Source organism: Myotis daubentonii, chromosome 12 (genome assembly GCF_963259705.1).
Source record: "Myotis daubentonii chromosome 12, mMyoDau2.1, whole genome shotgun sequence".
Taxonomy (NCBI): Eukaryota; Metazoa; Chordata; class Mammalia; order Chiroptera; family Vespertilionidae; genus Myotis; species Myotis daubentonii.
In genome coordinates this window covers 21,738,919-21,762,017 of record NC_081851.1, presented here as the reverse complement: position 1 = coordinate 21,762,017, position 23,099 = coordinate 21,738,919, and the positions used below count along the sequence as shown (strand labels likewise).

General features: G+C 53.4%; 1 protein-coding gene across 3 annotated transcripts in view; it reads right to left on the bottom strand.

Annotated features, from left to right (window-relative positions):
• The window catches only part of KCNIP3 (potassium voltage-gated channel interacting protein 3), a 66,561-nt gene that overhangs the window by 1,949 nt on the left and 41,513 nt on the right, over positions 1-23,099 (bottom strand). Inside the window, exons 1-7 of one of the 3 annotated variants that reach the window (XM_059659122.1) lie at positions 20,950-21,459; positions 7,467-7,591; positions 6,945-7,014; positions 6,588-6,658; positions 2,019-2,126; positions 1,325-1,429; positions 712-774 (exon numbers count right to left, since the gene is read on the bottom strand). In XM_059659122.1, the coding sequence (XP_059515105.1) occupies positions 712-774; positions 1,325-1,429; positions 2,019-2,126; positions 6,588-6,658; positions 6,945-7,014; positions 7,467-7,591; positions 20,950-21,052 (645 nt within the window). In that variant the 5' untranslated portion in view covers positions 21,053-21,459. Of the gene's footprint in view, positions 1-711; positions 775-1,324; positions 1,430-2,018; positions 2,127-6,587; positions 6,659-6,944; positions 7,015-7,462; positions 7,592-20,949; positions 21,460-23,099 lie in introns of those variants that run through there. The other 2 variants (XM_059659119.1, XM_059659120.1) reach the window with 2 other exon arrangements.

Genomic DNA, 23,099 nt, shown 5'->3' with positions numbered 1-23,099 from the left:
TCAGACCCAGGTGGACAGGACGGGCGGTGCCCACCTCTGGTAACCTTGAGCGGATTCTGGTCAGGGACCGGCCTCTGCAGGGGCCACTCGGTCTATGTCCCTGGCTGGGAGGAGCTGGTCAGGCCCAGCCCATCTTCAGCCCGAAGGCCTGACTGCAGCCCACCTGGGATCGGTTAACTCACTGAAGGACAAACCTCCCTGGCTGCTCGCCCAGCGGAGGCCACGGGCCATGGACAGGTCACTCTGGGAGCGAGGCAAGTGGCAGAGGTCTGATGCCCTGCCTCCCCGACCCCAAGGGCTCTGCAGAGGGAGGCTCCAGGTGCCTGTCCCCCCGTGTGACCTGCCCAAGGGCCACACTGCCTCATCACCCCTGCGGGCCCACATCTGCCCCCTCTGACTCAAAGCACGCAAGGGCAGGGCTGAGCTACGGTGCCCACGTGGGCTGTGGCTGGCAGGAGCCAGGGGAGGGGTTCAGAAGAAAGAGTGAAAGTGGAGCTCGGAAAAGTGGTGTCTTCAGCCCCTCATGGGCTCCACCTGAGCTCTGGGGGTGCTTGTGCTTTGTGCAGGGGGTTGGGGTGAGCCCCTGTGGAGGTGGCCACACTGCTTCAGGACCCCACCAGAGGGGAGCTCAACCCAACTGCTGGGCCACGGGGAGTGGCCTGAGGACTGGCCGGGGAGGACACAGTGTTCTCAACTCCCGAGGACACCTACCTTCTGACAGGTCTCCAGGAACTCATCAATGGTCACTACCCCGTCCTGATTCCGGTCCATTTTCTGCAACCCAAGCCACACCCTCGGTGAGTCTGTGTCTCACCAGGCACAGTCCCTGTCCCAGGCCTGAGGACGTGCAGATGTTGGGCCTCCTCCACCCCCACCTCTCCCCGCTGTCCCCTACACTGGGTCCTCAGCCCTCGCACCCCACAGCTGCCCTCTCCCGAGTCTGCCCTCCAGCCCCAGAGGCTTCTGACGGCCTCCTGGGCCTACAATTCCCAGAATTCACCCCGACAGGCAAGTAGGACAGGTGGAGCAACCAAGGCACAAAAGGGCCACATGTCCCACGGAGACACAGAGAAGTCACCCCAACCCCATTCCTCCTGCAGACAGTTTCCCTGGAGGAGCTGGGGGGGCACTTGGAAGGCACCAGGACATGGCCAAGATGTCAGCCGCCTTGGAATCTGTGAGCCCAGCCGGCCCTGAGCCGAGGCTCAGCTGCCGGGCACGGCCATTGACCCTCCTGTGGGAGGGGAGGCTCAGGTGGCTCACCCAGGTGCCCTGAGCGGGAGCCCCTTTCTCTTCCGGCCGCACATCCAGCTGGAGCGCTCACCTGGAAGAACCGCTCCACGTGCTCCAGAGGCGCGTCCTCCCGCAGGAGGGGGTAGGTGTGCCGGCCCATCATGTCATAGATGGACTTCATGATGGCCAGCATCTCCTGCAGGGGCGGAGGGGCTGGCATGAGTCCAGCTGCAAGGATGGGGGAGGGTGCAAGGGCCAGAGGGGAGGGGGCTGCACCCATGGGTGGAGAACCCCTCCAGGGCAGGTCTGAGCCAGCTGGAGGCCGCCCTGCTCTGCCCCCGCCCCGGCTCTGCCCAGTGACAGCTCTGACTCTTCAAGAAAAGGCAGAAGTAGATTTTTGTCTCCAAAATTTGAGACTGTAGCTACTATTTCATATATAAAAAGTGTTTGGGCCAAAAGAACCCACCTGTGGCCCCATGTGGTGAGGATTGCCCCTTGATTGGTGGGAGCCAAGGCCAGCCCCACCCTAGGCTTCTCCACCCGTGTCTCCCCAGGCCCTTCTGTAAGAAGGACTGGTCCTAGGACACTTGCAGAACTGAACCCGATGTGTGGTGAGGGGCACACAGCCCCATGCTCCCTGCACTCAGGGGCCCAGGACAGAGCCCAGGAGAGGAGGAAGCCCCCTGGTGGCTGTCCCCCACCTGGTCTCTGGGTGGGGAGGGGAGGGGAGGCAGGACAGCCTGGGCAGGAGGGAGGGCAGACGGGCCAGGCCTCAGTCCCCGTACCTCTTTGGTGATGCAGCCATCCTTGTTGATGTCGTAGAGGTTAAAGGCCCACTTGAGCTTCTCCTGGACTGTTCCTCGCAGGAGGATGGAGAGGCCAACCACAAAGTCCTGGGAGGAGGGAGGGTGAGGCGTGCCGATCTGACCCCAGGTTCTATTTCCAGATCGCTGTGGGCCTCCACTGAGCCACAGCTCCAGAGTGAGGGGCTTCCATTACAGAGCAGGCAGGGGCCCACGGGGTTGACAGTGTGTGCGCATGTGCATGTGTATGTGCATGTGTGTACATATGTGTAAATGTGTGTGTGTGTGTGTGTGTGTGTGTGTGTGTGGTGGGGATGACATGGTGGCTGATACTGATCTTCTCAAGTAAAGCCATTCGAACATATGGTGTCTCAGACCATAATGCATTGCTCTGATGGAGGACGCCTGGGGGCACTCTTTAAGAAGGGGTGCCCTCCCTGTAGTTTGCCAGGATCTGCATGTCAGGGTGTTTGAAACTCCCAGCTTCCAAAGCTAAGCTAACAGCGCTCAATTCTGGGCCAGGACAAGCCTCTGAGTGTGGTGGATACCGATCACTAACGTGACAAGACAGACGTTCCCACGGCTCCCACTGGAAACGTCCACTGTTGTGTCACAACAGCTGGGGGGGACGAGCCTTTCCCTCCGCTCCCGGGAGCCTGCAGGCCGAGCCTCCCGCCCGCGGTCCTCCCGGGGCTTCCTGAGGGAGGGGGGCAGAGAAGGCCGGTCCCAGGAAGGCGGAGGGGCAGCCTGTGGAGGGACAGGCCGTACACCCGGGGCTTAGTCCCCACTCAAACCGCATACTTCCTGGAGCTGAGGACGCCCGGGTCACAGAGAGAGAGCCGAGGAAACAGAGAAAAGCGACTTGGAAGAAACAAAATTATTACAGGAGGAAAACACTTAACAACAACTTTTGGATTTGGAGATTGGAAATCTGACATTCCTAAAATAAGAACAAGATGCTATAAAAAAGGAATGACTAAGAACAAGAAATAGCTTTTGGAAATAAAAAATAAGAAAGCAAATGACACACTCGGAAGCATGGTTGGAGAAGCACGTGGAATCTTCCGTGAAGTGGGGGGGGGGGGGCAGAGCTGGAAAGTAGGGGAGAAATGGCGGTGAAGAGAGGCCCCGGAGCAGGAGCAGCAGGAGTGCCAGGAAGAAGGGGGGACACGAGGCGTGAAGGGCGCGAAGGGAGGGAAGACCGGCCACAACGGAAGGCTGTGCCTGTGCAGGGCCTGCCGAGGCCTCGCGCCTGCAAACAGCCCGCAGTGTCACCTGCGGGCATGTATCCCGATGCCATTCAGAAAACTGGGTGCAAAGAGAGCCTCCAGGCTTCCAGAGAGAAAAACAAAGCCAAAGAGAAAGGCAGAATCAAGCCCGTCCACAGGGCCGGGGTCAGCAGGCTTTGCCTTCAGGGCAACACTCGGAGGAGGAGGCCAGGGGCCTGGTGGCCACCATCCTGAAGGACCGCAGCTTCCCACCACGCTCTGGTCCCGCACAACACGTCAAACAAGAGAACAGAATCAAGACCCTCCCAGACCTCTACCTCCCACATACTTTCTTCCTAGATGGTTGCTGGGAGACGTGCGCCTGAGAAGAAAGAGTAAAGTAGGCAGGAGGAGGGTGCTGGGACCCGGAGACCTGAACCAGGCCACCCAAAGCAGGGGAGAGGGGACGGGACGCCCAGGAGGTGCCCAGCCCCAGTGGATGCTGGAGCCTTGAGGCTGGGGAGGCGTGTCCTCCGGGAGGTGCCCGTCCCGGTGACTGGAGAAGGACCTGGGTGAGTTAATGATGAGGTCCAGAACCCAGGCAAGTGAAAACTCAGGAAATTGCCAATGGCAGGCAGAATGAGAATGTGTGCAGAAGAGGAGAGGCCGCCACAGTTTACTGCAAGGCTTACTGGGCTCAAACGCCCATGATCAGGCGAACCGCGAGTCCTTGTCCAATCGGAATCCTGTGCTGTGGGAAGCTGGGGATGGAAAAGTGTGTGCCTGCGAGGCCGCGTCCCCACCACCAGGGCAGACGGCCGTGTCTGAGATGGACAGTCAGGAAGGAGGAGTGGAGGCGTGCTGCTGTGAGAACAGTCAATCAGCTAAAACAAGGCTGCCTCCTCGGGGATGTGGTGTTCCTGCTGTTTCCCAAGGTCTATACCCTGTAACCTGCGGGACTCTTGACATCACGTGTGTTTAGGTGAAGGAGATGAGAGTATGTCTAGGAAAACCATGGCCAGTCCTCAGAGTCGAGGGCACCGCTGACTCCTGCTGGCGGTTTCCTCAGCCGTGAAGAGTCAAAGCATCTGAGTTCACGCCCTCCCTCTCCTCTGGGGTCCGACAGGCTCCCTGGTGGGAGGGGAAGGACTGGAATCCCACACAGGACCCGTCTCGCGTGGGCCCCGGGGGCACCACTGTCCCCCCTCTGGCCTTCAGACGTGGGTCTGTGGTGCGGAAGCCCTCGTGGTCAACCACCCTGGGGACTGTCCCGTTCAGGGTCCCTCCGTGTGTGTCGTATGGCAGCGGTGGTGCCAGGAGAGGGGTGGTGGCAGTGTGCCCTGGGCCCACTGGACCATCCTCGGTGACACACAGATGATCCCACGTCCAGACCACTTTCGAGTTCTAAATTGCCACCCCAAACAGCACAGTATGGGTGGGGCCAGCGCTGGTTCTGCGACTCCTTGCCCTTATGTCCGAGGCATAAGCCACCTGTCACATCCACAGCCCTGCTCTCCGGCTGCCCCCGAGGCAGAGCCCCGGGAGGCTGAGGGGCTCCTATAGCGACACAGCGATGCAGAGAGGCCTCCGCACTAAGACACCCAGCGTGGCTCCATGCTAAGGTTGGCTGGTCTTGCCCATCTACTTTCTGGTAGTCTCTGGTGAGGGCAGAGAAGTTATAACGTTTTCCCATATCAGTCAATTTTAATTAATATGGGTCTTGTCTCTCAAGAACATACGAAAGCATCGGGATCCCTGTAAATGCCCATAAACTGACCTGAGTGTCCATTTCCAGAACACGCCGAGTCTGAGCCATGAGGGGGCTGAGGGTCATCCCAACCTGCCGGGACCCTCCTGGCCTGTGAGCAGCCGGCATGGAGCGCTGCTGGTTGGGAGGACCCTGGGGAGACACACGCCCTCCTCCCTTCCTGGAGCACCTCCCCACAGCAGACCCCGGGTCAAGAGGAAGTTAGTCATGGAGAACACACACCGTGTGGACCCAGAGGCGCTACCTTCACAGGCAGAGCGGCACATGGGAGGCCAGATGACACCGGAGGGGACAACCTGAGAGGTGCCAAGCAGAGGGGCCTCAGCACCAGCACCCTCAACTCAGCCACTGACAGCAGCCCCCCAAGACCCACCACCACCTTAAAGGTATCAAAAGACCCCTCCCTCGGGGGATGGGGAGTGATGGCCACAGGGGAGGAACCTGGACCTTCCTGACACCCCCTGGGCACAGAGGGGCCCTGCTGAGCCGTCGGATCCTCCGATTTCAGAACAAGAGGAACCACCACCACGCCCTGGCGTGTCCCTCACACTAGCCCCTTCCCACACCCCCTTCCCAGACGTCTCAGGTGCCTCCAGAAGGATCTGCAGAAACTGGTCACAGGGAGGGGCCCTGGGGACAGTGGGTGTTCCCTGCTGTCTCCCCCTCTGCACGGACGGGATCTGTACTGTGTGCAGGCATCACTGAGAACAGGGAAGCTGGGAACACTGCACGTTCTCACACGCACAGGAGCCCTGAGAGCGTGGCCAAGGGGGCGGGCCTGTGGTCACCCAGGCGGTGTCAGTGCAGCAGTGGGCGGGCGGGCACACGGAGGAATGCAGCAACGCCAGGATGCGATGTTAGAGCCATTATCTCCCCCGGCCTCTCGGGTCCGAGGCTTTCCTGTCACCGCCCTTGGCCGAGTGGTTATCGATCACGCCTGGCTCTCAGCATGGGTTTCCTCCCCAAAGAGGTTTCAGCTTTTCACCTGCAGCTATTTTTAGGGGCCTAGGCTCCGCAGACCTGCCTCCTTCAAATGATCTTGTGGCCTGGCCGGGGTGGGACCCACGGCCGCCCACACTGAGCCAGGCGAGGCCCTGCTGGGGACACGGTGGGGGGCAGGCTCCCCTTCCCGACAGCGGAGACACCAGGCTGGGATGGCAGGAGCCTGCTCAGGCCGGGTGCTCTGTGTGTTTTCTGACAAAGGCGGTGAGTCTGGGGCTGGGGCCTGAAACCCGCTGTCAGCACAGATCTCTCAGTGGAGCCTCATCTCTTTCTCCCGTGCAAACCCACCCTGGGTCCCTGCCACCTCAGGGTGCTGCGGTGGCTCCCTGGGCTCCCTGGGGCTGGACTGGAAGACAAGGCAGGGAATAGGAGCCCAGACAGCAAAACCAAATTCTACTGACTTCAGAGTTAGGCCCGGGCCAGCCAAACACAGCCCACCTGTTCCCCAGGGGACACGTGGACCATGCACACCAGGATCAGCCAGACCCTCTAGAGAGCCCAAGGGTGTGGCACCAGGGCAGAGGGACGCCTGGCATGCCACAGGGGATGTGGGAGGGTACAGCAGAGACCTACCTCGAAGCAGATGGCCCCGTTCCCGTCAGCGTCGAAGGCATTGAAGAGGAAGTGTGCGTAGGTGGTGGCATCTGGAGGAGACAAGGGCACTGGCTGGGGTGAGGGGGGCCTCCTGGCAGCCAAGCCCCCACCTCAGGCAGCCCCACTGGGGGTCCACCTGTGTCCTGAGCTGGGGTACCCCCTTCCAGTGGGATGAGGCAGCATCAGGCCTCCAGGAAGCAAGTGGTGGCGGGGAGCATAGAGGTGGGGGTGAGGGTCCCCTCCCCATAAAGGGACACCCGCCCTCTGCAGAACTGCCATAGGGACAAAGTGGGGGCATCGGGAGAAGCGGGAGCAGGGGTCTGGCCTCAGACTCACCTCCCTGAGGGAAGAACTGTGCGTAAATGAGTTTGAAGGTGTCTTCATCCACCAGGCCCGAGGGACACTCCTGCAGCAGTAAGTCACCCTCAGCAGCCTCGGCCACCCCCAGCCCCGCACCCTGACTCCTCCCTCTGAAGGATGCCTACTGTCCAAGGCACTGCTGGGCTCTACTGAGCCCCCAGGAAAGTCTGATGGTTGGGGGGGGAGGTGGCGAGGCAGGAAGGGTAGGTGTGTGTGTGGGGGGGGGGGTGGGGGCGGTGGCTAGTCCCCTTGGGCCAATCTGGTCCTTCCCTTGCGCCAGCGCATAGACACGCAGAAAGGAGACACGGACTCTGGGCTCGGCCCACACACTCCCCAGACAGGCCTCCCGCAAAACATGAGCCTCATCAAGGCCCCAGGATATTTGCTGTTCCATGAAGTTTCTAGAAGGTCCGCCTGAGCCCGAATTCCCCTTCCTGGAGCCAAGGATAAACGGGTGGGGTGGGTCAGGGCCTCTCCTGACGGGTGGGGATCACTCACATTCTTGAAGCCCCTATACAGGGACTGCAGCTCCATCTTGGTGAACTTGGTCTGTGCCTGCAGCTGCTCCAGCCCCTCTGGCTGGTGGCGCACCATGGACAGCTCCAGCTCAGTGTCGCTGGTATCTGGAGGGGCACACAGACCCAGGAGGGTGGAACATGCACCCCTCCCCCGCCCTTCTCCTTCCTGCTAGGGAGTGGGTGCCAGGCCAGGGGCTGATGTTGGGGGTGGAGGGACGCTCCTCGCAGACTGCTGTGTGTGACCACACAGGCTCGCACTGCACAAACGGAGGGGCTGTCGTGGAGCAGCACGCTCAGGCCGCTCTGCCTCCCTGTCCTCACACAGGGTGGGCCGTCCCTACTCATCTCTCCTGCAGCAGGACCACCCTATTCGCCACACAGTAGGACAGGGGCTGGGAGCTAGCTCTGCCCTTAGAAGACACTGAACAAGGGGAGACAGGAGGGATAAAGACAGCAAGACAGGCTTGAGGGACCCGCAACCTTCAAGACCCAATTCATGGCCACCCCCTCCATGCAGGCCTCCCTGACTTCTGCCGGGAATGGGGAGAGGACCCCTATGGCCCATTCAGCCTACCACACTGTTGCTTGCCTACATTTTGTGGGGGGACGTACTCACATTTGGACATGAGGTCAAATCTCAAAGGCCCATTGGGCAGGGACAGCCCTTTTCTTTAATAATAAGACATCCAAGTGTTAACTATCGTAGCTGCCTCTCAGCAGGGTGGGGAGAGCATGGATTTCAGATGATCTACTTTTTTACTTATCTTTTTTTTTTACCTCTTCCTAAATTTTCTTGATGTGGCATGCATCACTTTTATAATACAAAACAGAGCTATAGACAGAGAAGCACTGAGTACCTACACCTGCTGAGCAACCTGTTCACATAATTACAGACCTTCCACCACACTGTCACCACCCCCGCCTCCCCAACACCCCACAGAATGATGAGTCTGTGGTGATCTGTAGCCCCTTTGAATTGCCCACCCTGTGCCCACAGAGCGCAGAACAGTGCCAGGCATGGAGTACTGCTAACCTGAGCCTTTAGAACCCTTTGCTGGACCTGCTCCATGCCCGACCTCTCCCAGAAGCACTGCCCACTCTCACTGGCCCAAGAGCAGCCTGCACACTGCCCGGCAAGTGGACTCTGTTGCCCTGGTCATGCACACTCCCAGTCTCCAAGACAGCTGTTTCATACCTTTCCCTCTTTGAACTGCCAGTACCGCCTCCCCATCCTGCCCCTCAGGCTGCTTCCTATATCACCAACAAAATAGAAGCCACAGAAGAAAATTTTCTGCCACAACACCGACCCATCTACCTGCATCTGGCCCAGACCTCCGCTTTTCCTCTTTCTCTGGGGATGAACTGTTCCTGTTCTTGGCTAACTCCTCCACTTACACTGTGGGTACTGTCCCTTCTCACCTACTCAAGCATGAGGCTCCAGAAATTCTCCCCACTCTTTCCTCTCTCCTCACCATTATTCTTTCCTCACTTGAGGATCATCCTATCATCATATGGACATCTGCCAATCCTCAGTCAAGTTTAGTATAGGCAAACCTTGCAAGCCAGCAATTCTACTCTGGGTTCTAACATCCCAAATAAAATCTTTCCCAGCTAAGGCAGCCTGTAGAAGGATGCTCATGGCAACTGCATTTTTTTAAGGGGAGCTAGAGGCATCCCAGGAGTTTGTCAAAGACAGGATGGGGAACCACACTATGAGGGATGCATACCAGGAAGCACTGTGCAGTGGATTAGAGGTACACCCCAATACACAGATCCAAGAAGCTCAGTGAACCCCAAGAAGGAAAAGTAAAAAGACAAACACATGTAGGAACAGCATGGTCAAGCTGAAGAAAACCAAAAATAAAGAGGCAATCTTAAAAGTATCTATCTAGTGGGGAAATGGAGACTCTACAAAAGAAGAACAATAAGAAAACAACTAACCTCTCACAAGAAATTATGTAGACCAAGAGACAATGGAGCAACACTTCATATTGATGAAAGGAAAAATCTGCTAACCTAGAATTTTGTATCCATTGATACAAAAAACAATGTGAAAGGCATTTTCCAGTAAATCAAGCATGTCAAACTCAAAGGCTAACACAGGCCAAATAAACAAGGTGTAAGTGTATGTGGGCTGCAAAAAACCAAAAGCTTCAATTTCCATAGAAATGTAGATTTATTTCGATAGAGACATGCTGAATACAAAGGGCTGAAATAAATGAGACATCGTTAACATAAAATAGAGCATTTTAATAAAAATTAATATTTTTTCTTGAACATTAACTTACCAGACACGGAATAACTGCACAAATTAATAAGTATAATGCAAATACAGTGGGGCCTTGACTTACGAGTGTCCAGACTAACGAGTTTTTTGAGATACCAGCTGTCTCTCGGCAGATTTTTTGCATTGAGTTGATAGAGTAATTTGAATTAACGAACTCCTTAACGAGCTCCGTCTCAGAACAAATTAAAATTGTAAGTCAAGGCCCCACTGTAAAACTATTTTTCTTGTTCTCTGAAAGCAAAATATTTCCTGTTGTGCACACCAAACAAGTCAGTCCAAGACTAATGACATGGCCATCGGCTGCTAAAATATTTGCTGCTAGTATTAGTGGAGAGAAATGGTGCGCCTGTGTGTAAGGGAAATGAATGCAACATGATTATACTAATCAGTCATTAGCGAACGTTGTAGTTCGTTATTAATAATTATGTATAACAGGATAAAAATTAAGTTATGAAATTTTCATTAAAACATTTCTTACATACCATTATATTTGCTGGGCTGCAAAAATATCCGTTGTAGGCCACATGTGGCCCGCGGGCTGGGAGTTTGACATGCTTGCAGTAAATGAATGCTAGGGAGTTTTTTGCCAGCAGAATTGCATTACAAGAAATGCTAAAGGAAGTACTTCAGGATGAAGGAAAATGGTATCAAATAAAAATCAAGATCAGCAAGAAAATAAGAGGAAGTTATAAGAGGAAATATTTTGAATTGAATTTTTGAAAAGATAACATCAAAATTTGTGGCAAGCAGGTAAATTACTTAGAGTGAAATTGAAAGCATTAAATACCTATTTTAGAAAAGAGGAACGTTTCTAAATAAGTAAGCTCCCCCCTAAGGCTAAGACCAGGCAAGAATATCTGCTCTCTCCTCTCCTATTCAACATCATGATGAAAGTCCTAAGCAATGCAAAAAGGCGTTGGGTTGGGGAGGAGGAAGAAAAGAAAAAAGAAGAGAGCAAGAATTAGATTAGAAAGAAAAAAACACACTATTCTTATTTGCAGATGACATGATTATTTATGTAACTAATCCCAAATAACATACAAAAAAACCCTCTAATAAGTGAGCTTAGCAAGGTCACAAGAGACAACGTTAACACACAAAATCAGTAACATTTCTATAGACCAGCAATATACAATTGGAAACAAAAATTTAAAAACAATACTATTTGCAATTGCTTGCCCCACAAATGAAATACATAGGTATAAATCTAACAAAACATGCACATAATCTGAATGCTGAACACTACGAAATGCCGATGAAAGGAACCACAGAAGACTGAAATAACGGAAGAGACAACCATGTTCATAGATTGAAAGACCCAATATCATAAAGATGTCAATTATTTCCAAAATTTAAGGATTTAACAGAATTCCAATAAAAATCCTGGGAAAATTTTTTGTAGATGTACACACAATAATTCTAAAATTTATATGGAAGGGCAAAGGAACAGAGTAGCTAAAACAGTTTTGAAAAAGAATCATGTGTGGGAAATCAGTCTATCTGATTTTAAGAGTTATTATACAGCTACAATAACCAAGACTGTTAGGTGTTTGAGGAGAGATAGACACACAGATCAATGCAATGAAACAGATAACAGATTTTTGACAAATGTGCAGTGGAGAAAGAATAATTTTTTAATAGATGGTACTAGAAAATTAGATATCCACTACCAAAAAATGGACTTTGACTAAACATTATCTATACTAATAAAAGGGTAATATGCTAATTAAACCAGGAGACCTTCCAGACAAAGCCATGGTGGCGAGGTCATGCCAGAGGCGGTTAGGGGCGATCAGGCCAGGAGGGGAGGGCAGTTGGGGGTGAGCAGGCTGGCAGGGGGGCAGTTGGGGCGAACAGGCCGACAGGCAAAGTGGTTAGAGGCAATCAGGCAGGCAGGCAGGTGAGCTGTTAGGAGCCAGCGGTCCTGGATTGCAAGAGGGATATCCTAGCTTGGAAAGGGTGCAGGCCAGGCTGAGGGACACCCCCCGTGCACGAATTTCATGCACCAGGCCACTTGTATCGTATACAAAAATTAACTCAAATGGAGCACAGATTTAAATGTAAGACATATAACAATAACACTTCTGGAAAAATAAAGTGGAAGAAAATCTTTATGGCCTGAGTTTAGGCAAAGAGTTCTTAGACATGACATCAACAGCAAAATCATAAAAGAAAAATTTGATAAACTGCACTTTTTCATGAAAATGTAAAACTTTTGCTCCATAAGACAGACTGCTAAATAAAAAGATAAACTACAGACTGGAAAAATATTTGCAAATCACATATCTGACAGAATTTATAAACAACTCTTAAAACCCAGCAGAATTAATAAATGGGCTAAGGACTTGATCAAACACTTCACCCAAGAGGATCTATAGATGACAAGTAAGTACAAATAAAGGTATTTAACATCATTTGCAATGAGGGAAATCCAAATTAAAACCATAATGATATTTAACTACACACCTATTAGAATCACTTAACTAACAAATACTGACAACGTCAAGCGAGGATGTTCATAGATTAAGGAGCGGAGGAATGGGAACTATTATACTTTGTTGGCAGGAATGACAATGGTGCTGACCTTCTGGAAATCGGTGTGGCAGTTTCTTATAAACATACACATACCACATGACCCAGAAATCCCACTGCTGGTTATTTACCCAAATGAAATGAAACCTATTATATTTACACAATAACTTATGTAAATATCTAGAGCAATTTAATTCACAATCATCAAAAGCTTAAGACAACCCAAATGCCCTTGGACCAGTGAATGGATAACTGAACCGTGTCACATCCGCACAGTGGAATACTCCTCAGCAATTAATGTGAACAAACTATGGATAGCCACGCAACAGGGATGAATCTCAAATGCATTGGTAAGTTAAAGAATCAGACTCAAGAGGCTACCTAATGTAAGACGCCAATCATACGACATTTTGGAAAATATAAAATTATAGAAACTACTAGGGGCCCGGTGCACGAAATTCATGCACTGGGTGTGTGTGGGGGGGGAAGTGTCCCTCAGCCCAGCCTGCCCCCTCTCACATACTGGGAGCCCTCAGGCGTTGAGCCCCATCACCCTCCAATCGCAGGATTGGCCCCTTGCCCAGGCCTGACGCCTCTGACAGAGGTGTCAGGCTTGGACAGGGGACCCCCATCTCCCCCCGATCACTGGCTCTGGCCCCCGCCCAGGCCTGAGGCCTCTGGCCCAGGAATCATGCCTGGGCAGAGGACCCCCATCTCCCTCTGATCGCTTGCTCCACCCTCCGCCCAAGCCTGACGCCTCTGACCCAGGCTTCAGGCCTGGGCAAGGGGACCATCATATCCCTCCAATCCCCGGCTCTGCCCCCAACCCAGGCCTGATGCCTCGGCCAGAGGAGTTGACCCTCATCACCCTCCAATCACCAATCACCGGATCGGCCCCTTGACCAGGCCTGAGGCCTCCGGCAGAGGTGTCAGGCCTGGGCAGGGGACCCCCAGCTCCCCGCGGTTGCAGGCTCCGCCCCTGCCAAGGCCTAATGCCTCTGGCCTAGGTGTCCGGCCCAGGCAGCGGGGACCCGCAGCTGCAGCGGCCCCGCGATCGTGGGCTTCGCTTTAGGCCCAGGCAAGAGACCCCTAGCTCCTGGGACTGCCAGCTTCGACCGTGCCCAGCTCCCATCGCTGGCTCCACCCCTACTTCCTGCTATCACTGGCCAGGGCAGCAAAGGCGCCTGATTCTCCAATCATGGCTGGGGGGCAGGGCAAAGGCGGCCCCCCAGCTCTTAGCTACCCCCTGGGTTTCTGATCACTGTCAGTGGCAGGGGGCTTCTTCCTGCTTTCCCTTTCGCCTCCCTGCATTGTGCCTACATATGCAAATTAACCGTCATCTTGTTGGCAGTTAACTGCCAATCTTAGTTGGCAGTTAACTGCCAATCTTAGTTGGCAGTTAATTTGCATATAGCCCTGATTAGCCAATGAAAAGGGTATCGTTGTACGCCAATTACCATTTTTCTCTTTTATTAGATAGGATAGGGAAGGAGAATATATCAGGGGCTGGGGGCAAGGGATGGGCTGACTACAAGATGAGGGAATTGTTTATTGTGATGGGCTTGTTCTAGTGCAGTGGTTCTCAACCTTCCTAATGCTGCAACCCTTTAATACAGTTCCTCATGTTGTGGTGACCCCCAACCATAAAATTATTTTCGTTGCTACTTCATGACTGTAATGTTGCTACTGTTATGAATCGTCATGTAAATATCTGATATGCAGGATGTATTTTCATTGTTACAAATTGAACATAATTAAAGCACAGTGATTCATCACAAAAACAATATGTAATTATATATGTGTTTTCCAATGGTCTTCGGCGACCCTGTGAAAGGGTCGTTCGACCCCCAAAGGGGTTGCGACCCACAGGTTGAGAACCACTGTTCTATAGCTTGATGGTGGTAGTGATAACATGACTATGCATTTGCCAAAATCACAGAACTGGGAGTCACCAGACACATGCGTGCACAGAGGAAAGACCCCACGAGGACACAGTGAGAAGGCGGCATCTGCAAGCCAGGGAGAGAGGCTCAGAGGAACCAAGCCTGATGGCACCTTGATCTCTGATTTCCGGTCTCCGTGTGCGTGAGGAAATAAACCTGTGCCGCTAAACAAAACAAAACCCAAACCAAACAAACAAAAACTCATAGGCCTGGGCGCCCAAGCAGGCAAATGGCACTCTACCATGCAAATTATAAAGAATGAAAATTAGAATAACAGCTCCAGGGAAGGAAGAAATGGGGGAATAAAAGGGAAAGGGAAAAATAAAATAAGAGAGAGGTTTTAAATGAGTCAAGACTGGCACTGTCCCATGAACTAAAGAGTCTAAACAACCTAATCCTCTTCCTCAAAGGCCAAAAAATAAATAAAATGAAAATCCTGGATAAATATATCGAGGGGTGGGCAAAAATAGGTTTTCAGTTGTGAGTTCATGAAACACAGTTTATTTTTGTATTATTATTTATTTACTTATTATTGTATTATTCATAGACCTACTCTTTATTAATTATTGTATTATTTTCTTTTTTTTAAAATAAATCTTTATTGTTTAAAGTATTACATATGTTCTCTCCCCCCCGCCCCCCATTAACTCCTTCAGTTCACGCCCTGCCCTCCACCCCAGGTCTTTAGCACTATATTGTCTGTGTCCATGGGTTATGCATCTATGCATACAAGTACACTTTAAATTTACACAATGTTATATGTCAATTATATCTCAATAAAGCTGGGAAAAAAACAAAAAATTATATGCTCATTTCACTTTTGAGCAAAGATGAAATCAAATGTTAGCCAACTTCATCTAACAGTATTTTCAAAAAGTAAAAATGCAACCTGATCAAATAGATTTCAAGAGAATAAGGAGGGAAAATCATTGAAAACCCAAAAAAGGCACTGATAAATATTGGCATCTATTTATAATTAAAGCAAACAAAAACTCCTAGCAAACTAGGAATTCAAGAGAACTGTCTTAACTCGATGCAGCTTACATTTGCAAATCGCATATTTACAGAAAATATTAGATTTAATGGCAAAGATAAAGACACATTCTCTTTAAGATCTGGGCCGCAATCACAAGGTTGGCCTTAATCATCACTAATTGATGTCCTACCAACGCTCTACAAAAATTTCAAAAAAGATGCCAAAACCAGTTTGGCTCAGTGGATAGAGCGTCGGCCTGCGGACTGAAGGGTCCCGGGTTCGATTCCGGTCAAGGGCATGTACCTGGGTTGCGGGCACATCCCCGGTGGGAGATGTGCAGGAGGCAGCTGATCGATGTTTCTCTCATCATCGATGTTTCTAACTCTCTATCTCTCTCCCTTCCTCTCTGTAAAAAATCAATAAAATATATTAAAAAAAATTTTCAAAAAAGAAATAAACAATGTGAGCGTTAGGAAGTAAAGGACAGAACTAACATTACTTGTCAATAATACCGTCCGCAGGGACCAAAAGAATCAACATACATGAGGATTTGTAAGGTTGCCAGCTGCAAAATTAATTTATAAAAACCAATAACAACTTTCTACGCCAGTAATAACCACCTAGAAAATATAATTAAAAAGGTAACATTCGTAATATCAATAAAAACCAAAAAGTACCTAAGCATTAATCAAAACTCAAAGGATCTCTGTATAGACAGATATCTGAATACATGAGACATTCCATTTTAGATGGGACCATATAATATTATAAAGATGTCATCTCTCCCCAAAGTACTCTGTAAATTCAGTGCACTCTTAATCAAAAATCTAGTTGGCCTTTCTGAGGACCTTGATAAATTTACTCGGAAATGTAGAACGAGGAATAAAAAGTCCATTAAATTCTGGAAAAGAGGAGTACAGAGGGAGCTTTCCCTATCAGATACTACTACATACTGTGCAGTCGCGGCATTAAAAATTGTGTGGTTGTTACAAGAACAAACAAACCCGCAAGCAGACCAGGGAGCTCAAAGAAAAGAGGTATAGAGGGGGCTTCGCAGAAGCCTGAGGGGAGGTCAGATTGTGTAGTTGATGGAGTTAAGGAAGCTGGCTCCCCACATACAGAAAATGAATCTGGATCCCTTTATGCCACATGCAGCAGTGGGCTCCACCTGAACTAGGGCCCAAATATGAAAGGTGAGCTGCAGAATTCAAAGAAAATGTATCTTGCTAACTAAATGGTAGGGAAAGACTTCTGAAAACTTCGAAAACTCAAACCATAAAGGAAAAAAATGGAAAAATCCAATCCCATTAAAATTAAGGATTTCTGTTCAACAAAGGCCAGTTAAAGACACTCGCAGGACAGGAGATGACAATGTCCAGTGCTCACAGCCGACAAAAGAAGAATGTCTAAAACGGAGAATCATCGGAGAAGGAGACCACTGCTCTAAGATGCGACGCTCAGAAGGCGGTGCCCAGCTCCGAGGGAGCAGGTTGTGTTAGCTCCCATCGCTTCTGGCAGAAATGACCTGGCCCAAGTGACCACAGGGTCACACACCACTGACTGTGTGCTGGAAGCTAGTGGGCAAGGAGGATGCACGAGGCAGGCTCTTTACCACAGTGCGCACCCTTCACTATGTCCTCTGTAAGAGCCAGGCGGGCACCTGGTCCCCACCGGCCCAGGATACTGCCTGCTGGGCTGGCTCCAGGGGAAGGGAAGAGAGAGGCGGGCTTTGCAGGGTGGTTTCTGGCTTCTGCTGGACAGGGAAGTGCAGGGGTGGGCAAACTTTTTGACTCGAGGGCCACAACAGGTTCTTAAACTGGACCGGAGGGCCGGAACAAAAGCATGGATGGAGTGTTTGTGTGAACTAATATAAATTCAAAGTAAACATCATTACATAAAAGGGTACGGTCTTTTTTTTTTTTTTTAGTTTTATTCACTTCAAACGGGCCGGATAGGGCCCGCGGGCCATAGTTTGCCCACGGCTGGGGAAGTGGGCCGGAGCCCCAGGCTTGATGTTGCTATAGGCCGGGGTCTTGAGCAAGGCCCTCCCTCCCCTAGTCTCTGGCTCAACTGTTGCTTATCTGGACACGGTCAGTGGTTTCTGGGAAGTTTAGTCAGGAATTCCACATGAAGCCTTATCTGCAGCCTGTCAAGTGCATCCTCCCTGCCCACTAACCTCTAGCACAGTCAGTGGAGCGTGACCTGGGGGTCCTCTGGGCCAGGTTCTTTCTGCCAGAAGCGCTGGGAGCTGACACATGCGCTCCCTCTGTGCCGCCCTCTGCTTCCTGGGCTTTGCTCACGTTCGCACAGTCAGCCCTCACAAGCCTTGTGAGCGGGACTCTTCCCACTGTAGGTTTGGACCCAGGCAGCTGCTTCCACTTTGAGCTCCTGACACCTGTGCGGTAAGAGACTGAGCAAATCCAACATTGGTAGGAGAGGGTGCTGGCGGGGAGGTGAGCAAGGAGGGGGTAGGTGGAATAACAGTGGCCCAAGTCAAAAGTAGCCACAGGTCACCTTGGCAAGGCCAGGTCCCCATGGGTGCTGTGGGAAGAAGGCAGCTATAGAGGGTGGGGCTGCGCTGGAAGAACAGTGGTGGTGGGCCAGGCCATGCACAGGTCTGTTGTGAGATGCCCCATGCTCCCCTTCCCTCCTCTTCTCTTCACCATCTACACTCCAGCCTCACAAATGAGCCTCCAGACGTTACCAAATGTCCACTGAGGGCCAAACTACCCTCGGCTGAGACTACTAGTCTAGAACTTAGCAAACCTGAACTGAGATAAGAAGCAGCCAGAGTCAAGCCTTGGGCCACAGGTGTGGACACAAGGTCTGGAGTTAGGGCTCTGTTGGTCTGGAGAACAAGGCTGGTCAGCCTGGGTGCGCCCATCCCTAGGAGTGTCTTAGCACTGAGTCCCACTTTTAATTTTGCAAAGTGCGGTTGTTCACCCCACCTCTCTGAAGTGGATAGGGGGAAGTAGTCTATTACTATCCTCATTCCACAGATGTGGAAATTACAATACACCAAAGTCACCCAGTAAGCTGGTGAGCACACCAGGCTGGAACTCCCCTGACAGAGTCACCAGAGACAGAGCCTGACAGGGGACCAGGGCAGAGAGAGGACGGCCTGTTGACTTCTGCATCTATTTCTAGAAACCCGCATCCCTACAACCCGGATCCATTAGTTCCTAACAATCCCCAGGGGCCTCATAACTCTGGTCTCTTTCAGATGAGCACTACGGAGGCTCAGAGAGGACAAGAGACACATCCCACTGCGTGTGTGTGTGTGTGTGTGTGTATGTGTGTGTGTGTGCGCGCGTGCACACACACATACACAGGCTTGGAGAGAACTTGGGCACCAGCTCCCTTCCCTTCATGCCAGCCCACATCCAGGCTGGAGCCCAAGGCCTAGGGCTCCTCACAGCCATCTGACAGTCCCTTAGACACTGCCTGGCCAATGGCCCTTCCAGGCACTTACCAGGCCACACTCCCCATCAATAAGGAACATCTGAAACGTACAATCCTCTCCCTGTGATGCAGGCAGGGGCCTGTCTGAGTGAGAGGATGTTTTCAGCAGTGAATCACTTCTGTTAGTACAGCTCATCACTGTATTACTCGTTATTGATGACAGCAAGAGTTCACAAAGCTTCTGCATTTATCACACACCAAAACAGTTCTGGGGCCATGATGGCCCCACTGACCAGTTACAAGTCAGCCACAGCGTAACAGGGCAGGAATTATCATTGGCCCCACTTTATAGAGCGCCAAACTAAGGCTCAGAAAGGTTAAGCGAGATTTACAGCCAGTATGTGTGGGTGACAGACTCCCGGCTCAGACCTGGCTGACTCTGGGGTGCTGTGCTCCTCCCACAGCATCCAGACTCCAGAACTTCAGGGGAACAAGTGGGCAAATATACCAGAAAGAGAAACTCATTTGAGCCTGAGGTGGGTGTTTTAGAGGATTGACTAGAGCCGTGGTCGGCAAACTGTGGCTCGCGAGCCACATGCGGCTCTTTGGCCCCTTGAGTGTGGCTCTTCCTAAGCCTTAGGAGTACCCTAATTAAATTAATAACAATGTACCTACCTATATAGTTTAAGTTTAAAAAATTTGGCTCTCAAAAGAAATTTCCATCGCTGTACTGTTGATATTTGGCTCTGTTGACTAATGAGTTTGCCGACCACTGGCCTAGAGCATCTGCAATCTTGTGCATACTCTCCACCTTGTGTAGAAATCCATTCTCCTTAGGAATCACAACGGCTAACTTCAGTCTGAACCAGACCTGTGAGCAAGATGCCCGGTAGCACTTTCACCCACATCCCTGACTGTCCTATGGCCGCCCATCTGCCAGAGCAGCCCCCGGTGAGCACAGCCTTGGTGGTCCACCCGGTGGAGGGAGGTGAGACTCCCACACCGACCACACCTATCCTTTGGGAAAGGATAGGGAACAGGGGATATGCTAGTGCCTGGCAAGAAGCGGGGTTCTACAGCAGTGCGGAGTGCTCAGCCCCCCACCTCAGCCCAAGTGCCTGCATCTCCCACTAGGCTCCTCCTGGCAGATTACCCTGCCAGGGTCAGCATCCAGCCAAGTGCAGACCTGGCTTGGACAAGTTTCCTCTCCAGGAGCAAAGTGTAAGGTGATAGCTCTCAGAACCAACCGAGCAAGCTTCTTCTACCTGGGCCTCCTGAACTCACCTAGAAAAGGTGTGATGGAGCGGGATGGGTTTTGAAGGGCACACGGCATGAACTTCAGGTAAAGAAGGCAGAATGAAGGTCAAGCCTGGCTTCCTGGCCCTGTGCCCTTTTTGCCCTCCGCAGCCCTTCGCAGGGGTTGGGGTGCATCCCCAGGGGGCGACGGGCAGTTCAGAGACAGGGCCAGGTTCCCTCCCTCCCCTCCCAGGGCCTCTGGGTCTGTCCCAGGAGCTGGACCCTGGCAAGGTCAGCAGAGTGCTGAGGCAGGCGATGTCCACCCTCTTCTGAGAGGACAGCAGGGGAACACAGGGGACATGAACAGGACCAGCTGGCCCCTTCCCGGAAGTCCAGGGGTACGACTGCCTCTTTGGTGAGGGGGGCGGGGGGACAGGTTACAGCCCTGGTGAGTCAAGGTCCCCTTCAGAATGGGTGTGCCCTGCAGGGGCTCCTCCCCAACCTGCGGGTAGTAGGGAGGCACCAAGGGTTGGGAAGCAGGCGTCTGCCAGGGGTCTTGGGGAGCCGGCAGTGCCTGATTTAAGAGTAGGTTTGTCTCCTCCGTTAATATTTTATTGGGACAGAAATGTGGCGCCTGAGGATTTGGTTACTGATCCCGTGAGCCTGAGCTTTGCCTGATGTTGGATGGGGGCGAAAGGGACAGCCCTGAACGCACGGCAGAGGCCTGATATTACACCCTGGGCGGAGGGTCTTCAGTCTTCACCCTGCAGCACCTCCGGCCACCGGGCCGCCTGAGCCGCTGTGCTCACCGCGGACGACTCAGACCCGCAGGACTGAGACGGCCAGGGCTGCGGCTCGCGGTGCCACCTGGCAACTCGCTCACACCCACCTTAAGCACCGCGGCTCCGTTCCCGCGGAGGCCACTCCGGCCCAAGACCTCTCTGACCCCTTAGTCCCCGGCCAGCGCTCCGGAGCCAGGAGGCGGCCCGGGCGGCGGAGCTAGGCGTGCCCAGCCTGAGCGCGTGCGGCTCCCTCCCCACGGACGCCAGCCCTGGCCAAGGGCAGCGGGGCCGGGACCACACGGTACCTTCCATGGAAATGGGCTCCAGGATGCCGAACTGCTTGAGCACGGCGATGAACAGCAGCACCACCACCGCCATGGCGCACAGCTCCATGCCCTGGATGCCCATGGCGGCCCGTGCGCTGCCTCCGAGGCGCCGGGCCGGTGTAGCCCGCCGGCTCTGGGGGAGGCTGCGGCTCACATGCCCCCAGCAGGCGGGGCTGCGGGTGTCTGCGGGGCCGGGGCCCCGCACAGGGCGGCGGCGGCGAGCTGGACCCGTCCCGGAGATGCGACGCAGCGCGGCGGCCGATCCGGGGCGCAACTTTCTAAGTCAGTCGGCAAACTTTGAGCCGCGGCGGTGGCGCGGGCCAGAGGCGCCTCCATGCCCCGCACAGACGCCGCGCCTCTCGCCCCCTCTCCAGCCGGGCGGGAGCAGGTATGCGAGGGTCCCGGGCGCTGCTGGCCACCCAGCCTCCATCACGGCTCCCCGCACGCTCATTGGCCTAGGCGTGGCGACCACCCTGGAGGCGTCCCCAAAGGTCCCCCCCTCCACCACCGCGGGCCGGGAAAGGCGGGGGGAGGCGGCCCCGCCCCGAGAGGTTCAGCCCCGGACGGAGCCTGGCTCCTGGCCACCGCTTCCCCGCCAGCCCCGGGAGGCCGCGGGCTGGGTGATTTCCCCTCCCGTGCAGGGAGGGGACCGGGAAGAAGAGAGCGCAGCATCGCTCCCTGGAGCCAAGGCTTCCCTCTCCTGGATGAGGGGGCGCAGGCTGGCCGCCGCGGCACAGAGTCGGCCTTCGAAGGATCCCGGAGCCCTCTGGCCCGGCGTTTTCCAGAGTCCGGCCCTCAGCCGGAGATTAAACTTGGCCCCGGTCTCCAAAATTCTTCGGTTCTGGAAACCCGGGTGCGCTCGAGGCTTTAAGAGGTCGTGTGGACTTTGGCACCAGAGTCCGCGAAGCTGAGTTCAAGTCCTGCCTTAGCTGCGTGTCCTTAGCCTCCTCCAGGAGGGCCTGTTGCCTGCCTTCCCAACTGTGGGAAAGAGCTAAGTGCGTGCCAAGCGCGCCGCATGGGCCGGGCAAGGAGTGCTAGTTAGTTTGTGGATTGCCTTTTTCCTGCCCAGGGCACTGGGTAGGGAAGAAAAGCGGCAGAAAGGAAGAAGAAAAGGAGGGGCGTGGCAGGGCGGAACCCGGGATCCCCGGAGTGCCCACACTCCAGGACTCAGGGGGCTGGAGCCGCTCCGCCCTGCTCCTCCAGTGGGCGCTGCGCACCGTCCTGGGCTTAGGGGGCGAGACGCGCATGCCGTGGCGGACAAATCTGTCCTTCCCGAGCCTTAGTGGAGGGAAACCCGGCCCGGTCCACGCCCGTGAGTGTGAACCCTGTTTGCACCTGGCACCTGAACAACCGCCACTCCCACTTATGGAACCTCTGCCACGCATTCATTCAACCATCACAGATCCTGAGCGGGTGCTTGTGTCCCAGCACGGAGCTTGGTCGCCGGGTGGGAAAGCGGCGCTGCGCGCGGAGGGCCCTCTGGAGCTAGCGCCAGGAGCCAAGTCCTTAGGGTGACCTGTCACCCTGAGGGCTCCCCCAGGAGGCATTTCTTTCCCCGGTTGTGCAGAGGAAGAAAGCGGGACCTAGAAGGTGGATGAGGGTGAGGACACAGGTGCATCCTGCTTCTGTGGAAACGCAAGGGGAGGAGGCTGCAGGGAGCCTCACTTTGGGTCGAGCAGTTCAACCTCACTATTTAACACTGGTTAAAAGTCTGAGTTGTTGGAGACATTTTTAAAGCACCGTAAACACAGTTTTCAATTCCATTTCAGTGGGATGTGATGAGTCTCCAATGGCCAAAGGCAGCGTAAGCAGAGAGGCTAAGATGCAGAGATGGCAGCGCTGTGAGACCAGGCAAGTTACTAGAGTGTGTGAAAGTCTACAGAAGCCAGAGCCTCCTTGGGTGGGGCCTACAGGCCGGCATGGGCCCTTTAGGGTGTGTTCGGAAGCTGGGTGTCCAGGGTGCCAGATGTGAGAGTGGTGGGAGGACAGAGAACCAAGCAAGCAAAGGAAGCCCTCTTGGGTCCTCTTGGGGCTTCCCCAGCCCTCCTCTCCCGCCTCAGTTTCCCCTGGTGCTCCTGCACATCTTCCCTGGGAAAGCTTCAATGGCTGCCCATAAACACTGAGCTATA